At 44.2% G+C, this 19023-nt stretch overlaps 1 protein-coding gene across 2 annotated transcripts in view; it reads right to left on the bottom strand.

Moving 5' to 3' along the window:
* Positions 1 to 9727: 9727 nt before the first annotated feature.
* DRAM1 (DNA damage regulated autophagy modulator 1) overlaps positions 9728 to 19023 on the bottom strand; it is a 36439-nt gene continuing 27143 nt past the window's right edge. The window contains exons 5-8 of one of the 2 annotated variants that reach the window (XR_011566662.1): positions 16507 to 16565; positions 12555 to 12647; positions 11750 to 11957; positions 9728 to 9999 (exon numbers count right to left, since the gene is read on the bottom strand). Coding sequence is in view for 1 of the 2 variants with exons in the window: in XM_019961174.2 (XP_019816733.2) it covers positions 11913 to 11957; positions 12555 to 12647; positions 16507 to 16565 (197 nt within the window). In the remaining variant the exon portion in view is untranslated. Of the gene's footprint in view, positions 10000 to 10037; positions 11958 to 12554; positions 12648 to 16506; positions 16566 to 19023 lie in introns of those variants that run through there. The other variant, XM_019961174.2, reaches the window with a different exon arrangement.

Raw genomic sequence — 19023 nt, 5'->3', positions numbered from 1 at the left:
TTTGTGAACCACGCTAGAGCAGAGTTCCTCAGCCTTGGTTCCACACTGGAATCACTTGGAATAATGATGCTTCTGCTCAATTCCTGAAATTGATTTAGCTGTTCCAGGCACTAGAGATGTACAAAACTCTCCAGGTGATTCTAATGTGTAGCTACAGCTACCTCAAAGAGGATGTGGAAGGAGTGAAAATAGCAGTGATGCAGAGGATTAGTTGTGCCAGGCATTGTGCTGAAGATATAAGAACATGCTTTTCAAGGAACTTCGCCGGTGGCCCTGTGGTTAAGAATCCGCCTTCCAACACAGAGGACACAGTTCTATCCCTGGTCAGGGAACTAGGATCCCATATGCCGTGAGGCAACTAAGCCCTCAAACTACTAAGCAACTACTGAGCCCACCTGCTCTTAGAGCCTGAGAGCTGCAACAAAAACCCAAAGCAGTCAAAAAAAAAAAAAAATTAATAGACAAAAGAAGAACATACTTTGCAAGCGTCATTAATGGGCATAAGGAAAACCCAACATACTCCCCAATACCTTATGGGCTTTGCTTCAGTGAATCTTCATGACAAGTCTATGAGGCAGGTAATATCGTTATTCCCATTTTACAGGCAAAAAGGCTGAGGTTCCAAGAAGTTACCTGACTTGCTAGGGTGTCAAAGCAGGAACTTGAAAATAAAATCTTTGACAAAAAAAGTACTGATTCTTTTTCTTTTTTTTTTTAACTGCAAGAAAATATACACAATGTAAAAATTGCCACTTTCACCATTTTGAAGCATACAGTTTTAGTGGCATTAAGTATATTCACAGTGTTGTGTAACCATCACTACAGTCCATTTCCAGAACTTTTTCATCATCCCAAACAGAAACTCTGTACGCATTAAACAGTAATCCCCCATTCTCCTCTCCACCTCCCACCCCACCCACCGCACGGAGCTCCTAGTCACTTCTATTCTATTGTTTGTCTCTATGAATTAAAATATACATTCTAAATCACAGTTTCCAGATAGGCCCAAATAAAAAATGGATATGCTGAAATTGATCAAATTTCTTCCTTAAATAAGGGTATCTCTGAGTTAGATGAGGCTTCCACCTCAAATCTAAATACTGAACAATGTGTGAAGTGAAGGTGTTAGTCACTCAGTCATGTCCAACTCTTTGCAGCCCCATGGACTGTAGCCCTCCAGGCTCCTCTGTCCATGGAATTCTCCAGGCAAGAATACTGGAGTTGGTAGCCATTTCCTTCCTTCTCCAGGGGATCTTCTTGACCCAGGGATCGAACCCAGGTCTCCTACATTGCGGGTAGATTCTTTACCATCTGAACCACCAGGAAAGCCCAATTCCCACCAAACAGCAGATGTTCTCTTGCCTCAGTGCCACAGCACAGGTGAATCCTTTTCCCACCTCACCTCCACTGAGCAGACTGTCTCCTCCTTCAAGTCTCCTTCGGGGCATGACCCTCCCTGAGGACCCAAACCAAGCTCTTCCACTAGCATGGTCCCACAGACCCAGGGTTGCAAACTAGTGTTAACTCCAATCACGTGTGTCTTATTAAAATGCAAATTTGGATTTAGTGAGGCTGAGTTGGGGCCCTAAGATTCTGCATTTCTATCAAGCTTCCAGGTCCCTTGAGCAGTGAGGTCAGGAAGGGCAGTACTTCACCACTGCCCATTTTTCTTTCTTTACTCTAGTGTTTCCTTGGCTGTTTCTCCTCTCCACTATAAATACCTTGAGGGCAGAAAGCCATCTTCTTTATTGTTATATTCCAGAACTTAGCATGGTGCCAATCCAGAGTAACTCTCAATAAATGTTGAATGAATGAATAAATAAATGAGCTCACAGGTTGGAAGGATAAAAAAGAACCAGATCTGTGAAGAGCCTGGTAAACCATACTGAGGAATTTGAAATTTATCCTGAAGCTATGGGGAGTTACTGAAGGATTTTAAGAGGCTGGTATAACACATGTGTATGTATGTGTGGTGTGTAACATGTGTTGAAAAGAACCAAGAATGAAATAAAGGAAACTATAGTGAGCTATTGCACTAGTCCAAGCAAATAATTATGAAGGCCTGCACTAAGACAGTGATGGTAGGAATGGAAAGGAGGAAGAGGATTCACGGCCATAGAGATGATTAACAACTCAGTCCCCATTTGCTTCTGACAGACCCAGTTTATTTCTGGCACACTTATTAATAATGTCACTTTTATTTACAGAATGCCCTGGTTTGGATGATAATTATCTTTTAACCCTGTACATAGGAGATGAAGTTAACAGAGCATTAGGTCGGGGTGAGGAGCAGAGCGTTTCTACCTTGAGCGACCCAGGGAATGGTAACACCATTTACCAACCAGGCAGTCCAGAAGAAGCAGCGGGAGAAGAAGTTTCTCTTTAAAATAAACATAGTTAAGTTAACAAATGCTAAACTGGGTGTGGGGAAAGGGAACCCTCCTACACTGTTGGTGGGAACGTAAAAGTTCAGTCTCTATGGAACAGTATGGAGGTTCCTCAGAAAATTAAAAATAGAATTACCAGAAGATCCAGCAATCCCACTCCTGGGCAATACCCACACAAAAGTATAATTCAAAAAGATATATATGCACCCGTATGTTCATAGCAGCATTATTTACAATAGCCAAGATATGTAAGCAATCTAAATGTTCCTCAGCAGATGAATGGATAAAGAGAGTTAAGTCATTGACAAGTATTCAGTAAATTGCAGTAAGAGCATCACAAAAGTCGCAAAGAAGACACAGAAATGGCTGAAGTCTGGGGAATTCCAAGGAAAAGCATTATCCTTCCACTCTGAACCTCGGAAGCAAATTAGTCTCAGGACCGTTCATTAGGAAACCTGCCCTCATCTGCCATTCACACTGACTGCAGATGAGATTTGAAATGGCCAATTCCAACTTTTGTTTCTCACTTATTTTACTCCTTTCAAGTCACTGCTACATCTGCTCCCAACAGCTAAAGACTTTTGAGTATCTTCAGCATTAACTGGATCCAAGCTGACCATGGTCATTCAGACAGTCAAACTAATGACGTTGCATGCCAAGGCCTGGTGAACTGAGTCTACTTGGAAGAACACGTGCCCTGATTTGAGCCAAAGGTCAGGGAACACCAGAATGTTCTCCCACATTTATAAGCCCCATGACCCAAAATCCTAACAAATCTCTATTCCTACTTGCCAGCACCTCAGCTCTTTCTTCCTCCTACAACATGTCAACAACTGGGTAATTATTTAATAAACTTCAGAACATACTTTTGCTTCTTCTCCCAGCTAGAGATACCAGGGATTTTCCCAGTTTCAGTTTCAAGGTGGCTCTGACTTCAGAGTTCCAAGTGCAGTCAAGCAGAAGAATAAATCCACTAGCTAGAGCCTTTTGGGGGAACTTTCAAACAAAACTGTGGCTTTTCAAGTATTAAGAGGAAATGACAGACTGAACTAAGCTCAGTATTCATTTTAATACACGTGTTAAAGGTTATGTTAGCAGCTGTCAAATCACTGGCCAACCCTAACTACATCACTCTTCACCCTAAATCAGATATCTTGAGTGGTACCCGAAGCTTCCTTCTTTGGCCTGACCCTGAGCAATAGGGTTGTTCTGGAAGGTGAATTTTGTCTTCCAGGCATTCCTATCACTTGTGCTAATATTAGCCTGATGAGCAAGAGAGCTGGAACCCAGGACTCCCAGCCCTGAGACCCTTCTGCTGCTGCTAGAGGCTCTGGGAACTCTACATCCTATATCCACATCGCCTGCCGGAGGTGGAATGCCAAGCCCATTGGTCTGTCAAGTGTGAGGACTTCTGTAACCCAGTTGGGGACAGCCTAGTTGTGTCTCCTCTTCACCCTACTATGACTGCGTCCTTGGCTAGTAGAGAGCAGATGTTTCTAACCCCAAGCCTGTCTTATTGCACCAACCAGAAGCAAGAGATACCAAGAGTTCAGAGACCTAGGAAACAACCCTCATAGCCACGAGAGCCTTGGTCATACTGAGTGTTACCCCTAGCCTGCAGCCTCGCTGCCCCAGGGACTCCTTAGCCATTTTGGTTTCTTCTCGGGGGTTGTGCATGGCGTGGGAGAGCTCATCTCACACTCCCACTAAAGACTGGTGTGGCACGGGAGCCCTCTCCCTCATGTGTTCCCACTGCCCTCTCCCTGCCACCCCGCCCCACCCCTGTCAGTCTTGGAAGCACAGAGCACAACCGGGATTCACTCTTTTGAAGCAACAAAATGGACATTTCACCTGTTTTTCTAAACTTGCTAGTTTAGGGATTTCACCCCCTTGAGGCCTGTGTGATGTGATCCTACAGACGCTGATAAGTTAATCATACTCACATAAGAACAGATGATAACTACATGGTCCTGGTAGGAAGGTTGGGAAGGTGGACTACACGGTGGGAACGTTGACTGTTGGGGTCACATCACTGGGTTTGGTCCAAGCGTCATCACTTGGTTGGTACCTGTCTGGTGACAACCTCACAGCACACACCTCAATTTCCTTAAGGTGTGTAAGGAAATTAATTTCCTTAATTTCCTCGGTGGTAAAATGCGACTAATTAGGAGATGATCACCTTCTCACATCATCTTTGCCATGGTTGGATGCTCAATCAGTATTAACAGGACATAAGCAATAATGTAAGCAAGTAAAAAAATGTTCTTGGTGGTTAAGCAAAATTCCCTGAATACCTGAAAAATACTGGAAAAAAGTGAACACTGTCTCCCCATAGGTAAACCCAATTTTGTTTTTTTCAAAATGACAAAAGGATTTTGTGGACAGTGAAAGTATTTGGTATGATGCTACAACAGTGGACACGTTTCAGTATACATTTGTCAAAACTCGTGGAATGTGCACCACACCCAGAGTGAACCCTCATGGATGCTATGGATTACGGTGTAATGATGGATCAACGGCCTGCATCAAGGTAGGCCATCTTTAAAGCCTATTATGTCTTTTTTTTTTTAATATAAATTTATTTAGTTGGAGGCTAATTGCTTTACAATATTGTAGTGGTTTTGCCATACATTGACATGAATCTGCCACAGGTGTACACGTGTTCCCCATCCTGAACTCCCCTCCCACCTCCCTCCCCATCCCATCCCTCTGGGTCAGCCCAGTGCACCAGCCCCAAGCACCCTGTCTCATGCATCGAACCTGGACTGGCAATCCTTTTCACATATGATAATATACATGTTTCAATGCCATTCTCCCAAATCATCCCACGCTCGCCCTCTCCCACAGAGTCCAAAAGACTTCTATACATCTGTGTCTCTTTTGCTGTCTCGAATTAGGAGTTATCATTACCACCTTTCTAAATTCCATATATATGTGTTAGTATACTGTATTGGTGTTTTTCTTTCTGGCTTACTTCACTCTGTATAATAGGTAAAGCCTATTATTTCTAACTTATGTTTCCCAAAGCTGGAATCTCTGTGTGCCCCCTGTTCCCCACTCACTGGTCATTCCACACTGACCACCAAGCTATAAGGTCTGCTACTGCTGCTGCTAAGTCACTTCAGTCGTGTCTGACTCTGTGTGACCCCATAGATGGCAGCCCACCAGGGTCCACCATCCCTGGGATTTTCCAGGCAAGAATACTGGAGTGGGTTGCTATTTCCTTCTCCAGTGCATGAAAGTGAAAAGTGAAAGTGAAGTCGCTCAGTTGTGTCCGACTCAGCGACACCATGGACTGCAGCCCACCAGGCTCCTCCGTCCATGGGATTTGCCGGGCAAGATTTGCCAGGCAAGAGTACTGGAGTGGGTGCCATCGCCTTCTCCTATAAGGTCAGGGAGGACCAAAAGCCTGTGAATTCCCCCGAGGTTCTGTAATGAGTCAGCTTGCCAGAAAGAGGAAAGGGAATATGGTGATTGATGATTGATGTCTATAAAAGCAAAATGTTCTCAGACCTTAAGGAAGTGTAAGTGAAATGGCAGGCCTTCAAAGAGATCCCAAAAGAGAAAGTGGATAGAAAAGGGACAAGATTAGAAGAGGCAGAGACAGAAATGCAAGATCACAATGAAAAACCCGAGAGAATGAGAAAAGCTATGGCCAACCTAGATAGCATGTTAGAAAGCACAGACATTACCAACAAATGTCCATCTAGTCAAAGCCATGGTTTTTCCAGTAGTCATGTATGGATGTGAGAGTTGGACCATAAAGAAAGCTGAGTGCCGAAGAATTGATGCTTTTCAACTGTAGTGTTGGAGAAAACTCTTGAGAGTTCCTTGGACTGCAAGGAGATTAAACCAGTCAATCCTAAAGGAAATCAGTCCTGCATATTCATTGAAAGGACTGATGCTGAAGCTGAAATTTCAATACTTCGGCCACCTGATGCGTAGAAGTGACTCATTTGAAAAGACCCTGATGCTGGGAAAGATTGAAGGCGGGAGGAAAAGCGGATGACAGAGGATGAGATGATTGGATGGCATCACTGACTTGATGGACATGAGTTTGAGAAAGCTGTGGGAGTTGGTGATGGACAGGGAGGCCTGGCATGCTGCAGTCCAGGGGGTCACAGAGTCGGGCATGGCTGACTGACTGAACTGAACTGAACTGGAGATGGAGATGCTCTTGACCATGGACAGAAGGAGAGCGGGCACCTGAGAGGAGGCAGAAGACAGGGATGGTGTTCTGTTTGCAGACAGGGGAGCAAACAGCCTTGCCCTCCCTACCCTGGGAGCTTAAATAAAAGGGGGAAGGGAGAGGGGTTTGTAGACGAGCAGTGACACAGTCAGCTGGCCTCTGCCCCACACCCTGTACTACAAAATCCACGTGATGAACGAACGTGTTGCCCAGAAAAGGTGAATTTACCATCAGTATCCCCAGTTTGGATGAAAGGGTGAAATAGCTGGGAAGATTTTCCAACAAAAAATGCTCAAGAGGCTCCAAAGGCAAGATGACAGTAATTTGTCAAATCACAGATGCAGTTCCCGTGGGTGCCACCATTCCCACTTACAGGATTTCTCCTGCAGATGTCCTTGCAACCGTGTGAAATGCTGTATGTACTAGGTCATTCACTTGTAATTGCAAAGTTTGGAAACCACATGACTGATCATCAAACAGGGGACTTGTTAAACAAAGGATGGCACAAGGAATACTGTACAGGGGTTAAAAACAGAACAACAAAGAAACACGAAGAAGCTCTCTATGTATTGCTATGCTAAGTCACTTCAGTCGTGTCCGACTCTGTGTGACCCCATAGACGGTAGCCTACCAGGCTCCCCCGTCCTTGGGATTCTCCAGGCAAGAACACTGGAGTGGGTTGCCATTTCCTTCTCCAATGCATGAAAGTGAAAAGTGAAAGTGAAGTCGCTCAGTCGAGTCCGACTCTTAGCGACCCCATGGACTGCAGCCTACCAGGCTCCTCCATCCATGGGATTTTCCAGGCAAGAGTACTGGAGTGGGGTGCCAGTAAGGACATATCTCTGAGACACACTGCCTAGTCAAAAAAGGCAGGCTCAAAACTGTGTGCTAGGTAGGCTACATTTGGGAAAGAAATTAAAAGGGAAATCATCTTATAGGTATGTTTCTGCTTGTATTTTCATTGAAAAGGGCTATCTGCCAGAAGAGGGGTGAATTAAGTGAGGGAACAGGCAAGTACAAAGGTTCTTCACAGAGGACCTTTTTATAGTTTTGATGTTTGAATCGCATCAATATATGACTGATTCAAAATTTAAAAAATAAGAAAACATGATTCAGAGTTGAAGGACTGCAAGTGAGGCACGGCTGAATGGCCACTTATCTAGAAATTATCTTTCCACCACGGCACAGCAAGTCCAGGAAACAGTAGTTTGCTATATCTGCATATTAGAACTCTTGAGTGTTTGTATAAATTGGGGCTCTTCTAGGAATAAGCATAAGAAATCCAGCCCGAGTCTACCAAAGTTAAAGAGAGACTCACGTAACTGAAGAGTCCAGAGGTGGAGCTGGCTCCGGGGATGGAGGGCTTTGCGCATAACTGAGGGACTGCCTGGGCTGCAGGCTTCCTAGGCATCATCTCACGGCACCCTGGCCCAAACCACAGGGCAGATGGCTGGTAGCCCCGTCGGCATTTTCCAAGCATCGATTCTGGAGGGCGCCACCACCCCCAACGCAACTTTGGCATCCTGCTGCCCTTCATTTTAGAAGATGGATCTGCTGGGGGTGACCCAGGAGCATCAGAAACTTCTCCTCCAGGGCTTGAGGCTGTGGTTGCTTGCTCTCTTGTGCAACAGACAGGATGCAGATGTATGACATTCTGGCCTGGAGAATGCAGGGCATTCAGAGCCAGACCAAGAGTATGTGTGTGGGGAGACGGCTGGGCTTACAGGCTTGCCAGAATTAGGGAGTGGGAGAGAGTGAAGACCACTTATCTTCCTCCCACTGCCCCTTCCTCATTCCAGGCCCAAATACCAGACCAGGGTGTCTCCAAATGAGTGAAAAATGGGAGCACGGGACCATGCCACATGTAAGGGATGTTAGGAAATCCAGACACAGCACAACACTAATGCACTTAATTTGGTTTATGAAATGCAATTTCTGTGGAATCCTCTGTTAGTGTTTAGGGGGCAGGGGAGATGCACTTGATTATTAATCAAGAAAACAAGAGCCCCAGACTGGAATCTGTTGCAGTAGAACCACTTACAGGTCACTGAACTTCTCTTTTTTTTTTTTTTGCCTTAGCTTCTTCATTTGAAACATGTGACAGTTCACTGTCTGACTAACCTCAGAGACTAAATAAGAACACAAGAAATTTGAAAACATATAAACATGACTTTGAAGTTAACTGAATGCAAACTGATCACCTATATGACTAACTTTTTTTTTTTACCTGAAAAGATTGATAGCCGGTAAAATTTGGTTTACTCTGAATCAAGTTGGGTTGGCTCTTCTGGCCTCTGGGGTCAGGAAGAACTGAATTCTGTAGTGGAATCTGCAGCTTTACATTAGTGCAAGACCCATTTCCCATCCCCTTCTTCTGAGAAACAACTTTCCAGCACCATCAGCCCAGTAGTTTGGGTGGCGCGGACCCCTCTCAGTGCTCCAGAGGTGAACATGTGACACTGGTCTGACCAATCAGAGCATTGCACTTCCCCGGGTGACAGGGTGGGCATGTGACCCAAGGGAGCCAATCGGAGAAAGTGAGTTTCAACTGGAGGGCTTTGGTTAGAACTTTTAGGAAGTCCTCTCATTCCACTGGACAGTTTGTAGCTTGGGGCTCTAGAAGCCATCTCACGCCCACCAAGGGGAAAGCCTGCCTGAGAATGATGCCAGCAGAGAGAAGGAGAGAATAGATGGAGTCCTGGTGACTTTCTGATCCAGCCGTCCCTATAGACAGCTCCACCGCAGGACCTCGCATAACTTGAATCAATAGATGCCTCTCTTTCTTTCAACAACGTTGAGTTGGATTTCTGTGCAAACTTCTGATACTACTACTCAAAAATATCTACAAAGATGAGCCATCCTACCCACAGGCAAAACTACATGAATTAAGAAAACATAAGGTTTGAGACTTCCTCAGAGGTCCAGTGTTTAAGATTCCACTTTCCAATGCAGTGGGTAAGCATTCAATCCCAGATCAGGGAACTAAGATCCCACATGCCACGTGGTATGGCCAAAATTGTTTAAAATAATAATAATAATGAGATTTAAACTCTACCTCTATAGAATCCAAGTGGAGCTAGAATACTTTCCTGAATAAATATACTTCATAGTAGTACCAAGTCAACATATTATAATTTAACAGAGACATAGATTTAAAATAAAGAAATATTTCATTTTATTTTACTCTTTCAGCCATGAGGTCCAAGGAAATGCAAGTTCATGGCAATCAGAAATAATACCAAAATATGGAGGAGACCAGCTTTCGAGATTTCATGGAATCAGCAGAACGTGACTGTCTGGAGTGAGTTTTGGCCTTCTCAGTTTGCCAAGCCAGGTGTACCATTTGCTCTAGCCCATGGAACAATTTCTGTGATAACTGTCCAGGATGAAGAGAGTCATCATAGCATGGAGACGCCCAAACAACTGAAACGTTTACAGCACACAAAGCAAAACAGTCAATATTAAAAGGTGACATAGGCTATTTATTACCTCATTAGTAAACCAGAGTAAATCTCATTATGCAGTACTACAGATATCCCCCAGCCATGTCTCCACTTGCTCACTCCCTCATTCATGCATTCAGTGAGTTTTTATTAAGCACCTACTGTGTACCAGGAGGCAGCCTGGTAAATGCTCAAGTAACAAAGATTAAGGCACAGACTTCTGCCCTCAAGGAGCTCCCAATCTAAATCACGCAGAGAGATACAGAAATTAAGGATGACAATAAATGTGTCAAGAAGGGCTGATAACAACAGTCTGTTCCAAGGGAGACCCAACTGTGGATTCATTCTACTGCAGGTTCCACAGCAAAGGTAAGTGGCTTCCCTCCTCTGCAGAACACAGACGTAACCAGCATTTCAGTTCCAAGTTACCACCAACCCAGAGGTGGGTCTCAGTCTCTCACCACTGAACCCGCAGGGGAGAGGGTCTGTCCTTGCGGAGGCGGCTGACCACTACCGAGCCTCCTTCCATGGCTGGCCAAGTGAGCTGCTCTGCCCTTGGCATGAGCCCTCAAGGTCTGGAACCTCTTGGCCAGATACGGGTTTCTGGTCTGGAGGGTCCCTGAAGGTGAGTTCCTTCTCTTCCACTTTTAAACCTTTGCATCTCAAGAGCCACTGCTTCCTCTGGAATGACTTGCTTTTCACTTGTCATTCGTGATGTGCTGTTACCGAGCAAAGGATCTGCTTCACATTTCTTAGAGTGTGCAAACATCCAGCCGTGGGGATGAAGAAGAGGAGCAAAGTAACTCCTTCCTGCACCATGCTCCTCTCCCTCCCCTCTCAGACCTGCACTCCCCGTCAGCGCCCATGGGCTGGCGTGAAAGGAATGCGAGATGTGTGGTGCGGCTTCTGAGTCAGACAGTGTGTCGAGTTGTGCCAGTAACAATAAAGGGCAGCTTTGTAAGTGGAATGTGTAATGCTTTTTGCAGGTTGGTTTCTGCAGAGGTTTAGGATTGAGCAAGTCTCCTTCCCATAATCCCGCATTCCTCGGATGTTCCCTGAGACACACTCCCCTCCTCCCCTCATCACTCTGGAATCCAGTGAGTTCTTGTTAGTTGCTCACCTCCATTTCACTCTGTTGTTAGAAGGATTTGATTTCTAACTTGCCTGGCTGAAACCATCCCACCTGGAACACATCACTACAGACTGCCGTCAGTTAGCAGCAAGGGTAAAAGCTGGGTCTCTGTGAGCAGAGAGGCCCACGGGTCGGGGGACGGAATTTCAAAACTGAGGTCTTCCATGGTCACTGAGTTAATGCGCATAGTGGTCTTAAGGCCTTTTGATAGAAGCTTTTTGCTTGGTTCATCTAAAAATCAGTCTCTTAGTTAGTGTTAGTTTATTAACTAAATCTTAATGATCATTTTAAACTGAATTTTAGAAATGCTCTTATGATATAAAATTATACAGTGCATTCTCTAAAAATAAAATCTTAAAAAGAACATCCCCTGATTTTACTTTTGAATGAATTTCTCAGTTAGTGTACTCCACAAATCACTCACACAGAGAGAAATTAACAAAAACAGAATTTGTATAAAAATAAGAGGTCTCCATTTGCTGGAATACCTTATTTTGTCTGTCAGGAATTTGTTAATACAAAAACAGTGTCTACTTGGAAAGTTATAAAAACATTGCTACAATGTCATAAACGCTCTACATTCTCTAGGAAAACATACCTTTGGAAATAGTACAACTATTGGGAATTCTTAAAGAAATTCAAGTCCTGGATGTGCTGCAGATGAATTCCACACAGGGCAGCATTAAAACCCTGTCTGTCCTCTGTACCACTTCCAGGAATTGTCTGCCACTTCCACTGAGTGAGATAGAGTTCTTCTTTCTTCAAACATCACCATTGATTTCTGTGGATATTCTTAAGGTGACACTCTATTAAAAAAAAAAAAAAAAAGTTTAAAAGAAAGTAAACACCACCAGTGCCAGCTCTGAAACTCCTAAGAGCTTTGCACCCCCTCAGAGATGATCTCACTATGGTTTGTAGGGAGCTTGAGTTGGGTCCTCAAGAATTTTCTTGGCTTTCTGTAACCTTTTAGTTAATAATTCACTTGTTTCAAGATGCAAGACTTTCCCTGTTGCCAAATCTGACAAGGTCCCACCTTCTCTCCGCCTTCAGAACATTTTTCAACAACACACTTTTATTTTTAAGAAAAGACATATTTCCTGTTATTTGGAACTTGTAAGTGAGACCTCCTCACAAAGTAAATAACCAGGATCTATGACCATAAGCATCAAATGGCAGGGGACAGATGAATGTTTCCTTGTTTGGGAGAACTATTCAAGATAGCTTTCCTTTGGGAATACACTAAGTTGCACAATACTTGCAAATTTTTTTTTTGTTTTTCAAACACATAAGGGTAAAAAAGAAAGCTAATGCTCTTATGTTTCTTTAATGAGAGAAATGTTCTATGGCTTCCTACTAACCCTCATCATCAGTAACTTATAACATATGAATGGATAAATACCAACCTGGAAATCGTGGATGAATGTTAAAAAGTAGAAAATAAAACCAAAGGCCACTGTCCATTCACAGATCGCACTCACTACGTGATATACATAATCCTAAGAGCAAAAACAATAAGAAAAACAGAACTGAGCCTACATGCATTCACTTTAGTGGACATATTGAAATAACAATGAGCAGGGCGGGACAGAGGAAAAAGCTGTCCAGTGAGCATAAATCAACCCCCGGAGGAAACATGATGAGCAAGGCCACATGGATGTGCATCGGGGCAGCTGCCCAACGAGAATGCGAATACAATAACCCCAAAGTTCTCTCCGGTTCTCACACACTCTGGCTTTACAATTTGTCTGTGGAATTTCAACAGGCAGAAGAAGGACCACAAAATGGCTGAGAGTGGAAAGCAAATGTGGACTCAGTAGAAGAAAGAACTTTCCATACAAAGCATGGCTGGTTTTCCCACCGCTGGGAACCCCAAAGTTGAAAGGCAGGCTTGAAAAATACCTATCAATGGCACCCCACTCCAGTACTCTCGCCTGGAAAATCCCATGGACAGAGGTGCCTGGTAGGCTGCAGTCCATGGGGTCACTAAGAGTCAGACATGATTGAGCGACTTCACTTTCACTTTTCACTTTCATGCATTGGAGAAGGAAATGGCAACCCACTCCAGTGTTCTTGCCTGGAGAATCCCAGGGACGGGGGAGCCTGGTGGGCTGCCGTCTATGGGGTCGCACAGAGTCGGACACGACTGAAGCGACTTAGCGGCAGTAGCAGCAGCAGAATCTGTGTACTAAGATCTGAAGTGTGCATCTAAAGGAGACTGGCTTCTGTGTTTCTCTGTTGCTATAGAAAACGTCAGTTCAGACAACAGGTCTGCTTGTTATAAGGTTAGCACAGCTACAAAGTAAAGGCTAATACTGAGACTTCTCTTCTTGGGGACAGGAATGAGAGGGTGCAAGGCATGAAACAGAAGGGCTTCAATGGGGGTTCCAAAGTTGGCTACCTCTGCAGGCCAGGAAAAAGAAATGAAACTGATGGTTGCAAAAAGACAGGAACAATGGGGAGCCCATGCCTCATCCATTCTGTTCCATTCTTGTCAAATGGGAATATACGACCCCAATGTTACTTTGAGATTAAAAAAAAAAAAAAAACCCATGGAGTGTGTGTGCGTGTGTCAGAGACAAAGATATCTTCCCTGATTTTTTAAATGCTGGAAACCACTTTAAAAGCATTTTTAGGGACCTCCCTGGTGGTTCTGTGGTTAAGACCCCAATGCAGGGGATGTTAAGATCCCACATGTCTCAGGGCCAAAAAACTCAAAACATAAAAAAAAAAATCCAGAAGTGATAGTGTAACAAATTCAATAAGACTCTATAAAAAATGGTTCACATCAAAAAATCTTTTAAAAAATGATAAACAAAAACAGTTTTAAATACTGTCTAGAGTCCAAGTCTGGAGAAGGCAACGGCACCCCACTCCAGTACTCTTGCCTAGAAAATCCCATGGACGGAGGAGCCTGGTGGGCTGCAGTCCATGGGGTCGCTAAGAGTCGGACATGACTGAGCGACTTCCCTTTCACTTTTCACTTTTCACTTTCATGCATTGGAGAAGGAAATGGCAACCCACTCCAGTGTTCTTGCCTGGAGAATCCCAGGGACGGGGGAGCCTGGTGGGCTGCCAACTATGGGGTCGCACAGAGTCGGGCATGACTGAAGTGATTTAGCAGCAGAGTCCAAGTCAAAAATGCTTGTCTACATTCTGATTTTAGCCCACATGCCAAATTAGCCTGTGGCCTGTCACCAGTTCCAGCCCTCTGATTTCAGATCATAACCTATATTTTCTTCCTGCTTCACTGTCTGCTCTGCTGTCAGTTACAAAGGTGAACAAACAAATGTGCGAGACTACAGGTGGGTTCTTTTCTTTGCTCCACCACAAAGATCTCATCGAGGTGCATCAAACTTGATACCACTGCTCCCCCTCCCCACGGAGGGTTGCATCCACCCGCTGTTCTCACCCAGGCCACCCTGGGGAGCATATGACCAGCTATATTAGGGGGTCCAGAACCAGGGCCACGTCCTTTTCAAAGGACTACATTAACCCCATCTCATGTCATCCCTGGACAACGAAGATGGCTTATCCAAATAGAAGCAGAATTTGGGGGGAGGGGAAGATATCTGTAGCATGACATTAATGACAGTACACTGAAGCAGGGGCCCGGACTCTTACACTACATTCTATTCCATGAATTGATGTAAAGGGTTTTCTTTGCATTTGTGGATATTGGGAACAGAAGGCAATATGAGTGGGATAGCAATTTTCGGAGTGAATAGAAAATCAGGTACTTTCCACATTTTTAAGATAGAAAATGAATGGAAAAAAAAGGGGTGGGGGGTAACTGTCAGGGGATTGATTAATCTTTCCCAGCATACTTGTTTCATTTGATTTGTGGTGGAAGGACTCCCCCCAGTGGTTAAAAAGTAAAATACACCCGAGGCTGCTCTGCTGTGAGCTCTCTTCAGGAAGAACTTTTTCCTCTGAATTTCTGCCTGACTGGTCCTCACCACCTTCAGTCTCTCTCTTGCCTCCTGCCGGGTTCCATCACCTGCCAGAATCCTTTGTAATGGTGGAAAGTCCTTCCTCAGACCCTGCTGTTACCCCAACCAGGAGTCAAATCCGTGCCCAGCAGTGGAAGCACAGAGTCTTAACCAAAAGACCACCAGAGAAGTCCTTGAAACTGCTTTTCGAAAAGCATCAGTAACTCCACCTTTGCCTTGGGAAAAAACTCCTGCTCATCAGTAACTCCCATCTCTCTGTAGGTTAACAAAGGGCATGCTGCTGCTGCTGCTAAGTCACTTCAGTCGTGTCCGACTCTGTGCGACCCCATAGACGGCAGCCCACCAGGCTCCGCCGCCCCTGGGATTCTCCAAGCAAGAACACTGGAGTGGGTTGCCATTTCCTTCTCCAATGCATGAAAGTGAAAAGTGAAAGTGAAGTCGCTCAGTCGTGTCCGACTCTTAGACCCCCTGGACTGCAGCCTACCAGGCTCCTCCGTCCACGGGATTTTCTAGGCAAGAGTACTGGAGTGGGTTGCCATTGCCTTCTCCCAACTAAGAGCATAAGCTGATCTCAGTTCAAAACATCTGATTCCTCATGTTCCCGTGTTGGGTCTGGAAATTACCTGTCACTCCACCCTATGCTCTGATGGCTCTTGATCCTGTCCCTGGTGTCTAACTGGACATTTCTCCTCGGTTTTTCACTGTAGCTTCAGATTCAACTATTCTAAAACCAAACCCATCCATTTCCCCCCATGGAATCATTAATTCCTGTTAGGAACTGAATCTGTTCATGAGAACATGTTCTTCAGCTTACCCAAGACAAAAGCTTGGAAGTCATTTCACTTCATTTCCTTTCATACTCAAGCTATTAATTCCAATGTAGGTGAATCTCGATTTGAAATCTAATCTAGTGAACTACCTTCTTCCTGCCATCCTGCCTCTGGGCTCTCTCCTCTTCAATCCATCCCAGGGGCTGCTTCTGACTAATGATACTCATCCAATAATATTCTTTTAATTTACTTTCCTGTTCAAAAGCCTTCAGAGGCTTATTCTGATCACCTACATCAAGCATGAGCCTCTCTGCCCACCTCTTAAAGACTTGCACAAATTACTCCCCCACAAACTTACCCTGACCACATTTATTTCTCACACTATGCTGAGAAACTGTTCTTCTCTGTTCCCATCCCATGCTAAGCAGATCCCCCGTATGCTTAGCTTGTCTGTTTCCTCTGACTGCCACACACCTTCATTCACATCATTTCCCTGCCCTTCAATCTCACTTCTTTTACTAAGCCTCAATGGTTGAAGGGATTAAGAGAGAATTAGAAATTCAAATTTTTAAAAATAATTTTGAAAACGCAGGAACCAGGTTTGACAGTCACATTTAAAACAACTTAAATTTTACCTTTTCTTTTGGATTCCACTCCAGCTTGGTTATAGAAATTAGTGAAGCACAGGCAATCACTAAAAAAGGGGAATTGGTTAAGGAAACTGAAGACTAGGTCCTTTAGTGTTAAAGACTAGATTATTCTTCTAATAATATAACCATTGCACAGTGTTCAAATGTTAGTACCAACATATTTACAATCAAACCAGTTATATCAGTTTCTTATCATCTCAAACCTTAAGTCTGATTATGACAGAAGTTTAAATACAACATGGAAATAGTCCTTCCTTAGCAATACTTTGGCAGTTATGTATAGAAGATTTTTAATCTGTGGCTACATTTTGCTTGACCCTGTTGTTTAAATTTGGTCAAAATCACTGACACGGCAGTCTAACATGGGTAATTTTGGAGTACTTTTTCCCTAAAATACTATTTTACCTAAATTAAAATGTCAATTAAAATTCTTCTTCCTTAAAATATTATGTTCAAGGCAATAGCTTCAAGGAAAAATTAACATTTCAAAGTACCAAAGCATTACAAAGTACTCATATGAGTACAAAGTACTCATATACAAAGGCTCATATACAAACACAAGCTACAGCAAGTTAAGGTATTATTGTTTAAAAGAAAAAAAAAAACAGACTTTTGCCACTGAATAACTGTGTATAAGTAGACCTTAATCCTTGGCCCACACGTGCATGTGTGCTAAGTTGCTTCAGTCGTGTCTGACTCTGTGTGACCCTGTAGACTGTAGCCTGCCAGGCTCCTCAGTTCATGGAATTCTCCAGGCAAGAATACTGGAGAGGGTTGCCGTAACGCCCCCTCCAGGGGCTCTTCCTGACCCAGGAATCGAACCTTGGTCTCCTTCATTGCAGGTGGATTTTTTACCACAAGCACCACCTGGGAAGCCCCCAGTCCTTGGCCCAAAGGGTTTACAAATCAAAGAGCTACGTCCTACACCTGACATCCTACATCTGACCTAGGGGATGAAAGACAAACCCTGAGAAGTCAGTCTAATAAAGCCAGGAACTGAGGCTACAGCGCAAGGCAGACAAAACTGTCGGCACAAAGATGGTTGCGACCGTTTTGATTGAACTTAAAAGACAAAAGAAAGCTGGAGAGTAATGGGGATGCTCTTTAATGAAAAGCTTTTGCAAAGAGTTAAGAATTCCAAGTGTTGCATCAGTTAATGCCAAGTTGAGCATCTCTGAATTTGGAGGCAGCATCCTCTCTCCCTGCCTTTCCCCACCTCTCATGTTTTGCCATTTTTAACACTTGTCAGTTTCTCAAAGTAAAAGTAGAGAGCATCGAAGGTCCCCTGATCATGTCATGACCATACTTTTGTTTCTAATAGCTTAATTCTCTTAATTCTTTCACTTAATTCTTTGCCTCACCTTTAGTCCCATCATGGAGAAGGAAATGGCAACCCACTCCAGTGTTCTTGCCTGGAGAATCCCAGGGACGGGGGAGCCTGGTGGGCTGCCGTCTATGGGGTCGCATAGAGTCGGACACGACTGAAGCGACTTAGCAGCAGCAGCTAGTCCCATCAAGTACCATGCTGGGGAGAAGGTGGAGAGGTAGAGAAAACTCTGGCAAAACAGACCTGGTCTCAGTTCCCAGAAATATCACAGCCTTGATGGACCCAGGGAATGTGCCTCGTTAGAGAGAAAAGAATAGGGTGCAGTGATGACTCAGAGGGAAGATTAGATACCTGGTTGGTGAAGGCAGCACAGCCAAAAAAACAACAATAGTTGTTTGAGGTTTGAGAAGCTCCTAGAACAGCTTCCCAGGTGGCTCAAGTGGTAAAGAACCCCCCTGCTGACACAGGAGAAGAAGGTTTGATTCCTGGGTTGGGAAGCTACCCTGGAGGAGGAAATGGCTACTCACTCCAGTATTTTTGCCTGGGAAATCCTATGGACAGAGGAGCCTGGCAGGCTACAAGTCCATGGGATCGCAAGAGTCCAACAGGACTGAGCACACAAGCATGTGAGCTAGAACAGCATTATCCCACAGAAACTCAGGCATATAACTTCAAATTTTCTACTACAGTAGCCACAGTGACAAAAACAAAAAAGGACTTAATGAAATTAATCTTAACATATCTTATTTAACCCAATATACCAAACATGTTCTCATTTCAACATGTAATACTGCAAAGAATTATTAATAAGATGGTTTGCATTTTTTTCTCATTAAGTCTTTGACATCTGGTGTTTGACACTCACAGCCCATCTCTGCACAGACTATCCCCGCTCAAGTGCTCCCCAGCCCCATGTGGCCAGTGGCTACTGTCCTGGCCGGACAGCTCAGTTCTAGAAAGACAAGGTGGAGGAGGTTATTTAGGTAAGAGAAGAGCACCAGCAAACACAGAGAATAATGAAGAGCCGAGAATAACGAAGAGCCACACACACGGGAGACAGTGTAACATTGAGGTTGGAAAAATAGGCAGCCTCAGATTACACGTCTCAAGAAAAGGAACCTGGCCTTTGCATCATTAGTGATTTTGTGAAGGCTTCTGAAAGCTGCAGGAGCTGG

The sequence above is a fragment of the Bos indicus genome, chromosome 5 (genome assembly GCF_029378745.1).
Source record: "Bos indicus isolate NIAB-ARS_2022 breed Sahiwal x Tharparkar chromosome 5, NIAB-ARS_B.indTharparkar_mat_pri_1.0, whole genome shotgun sequence".
Lineage (NCBI taxonomy): Eukaryota > Metazoa > Chordata > Mammalia > Artiodactyla > Bovidae > Bos > Bos indicus.
Note: the sequence above shows the minus strand (reverse complement) of the source record. Positions and strands in the feature narration are given on the sequence as shown.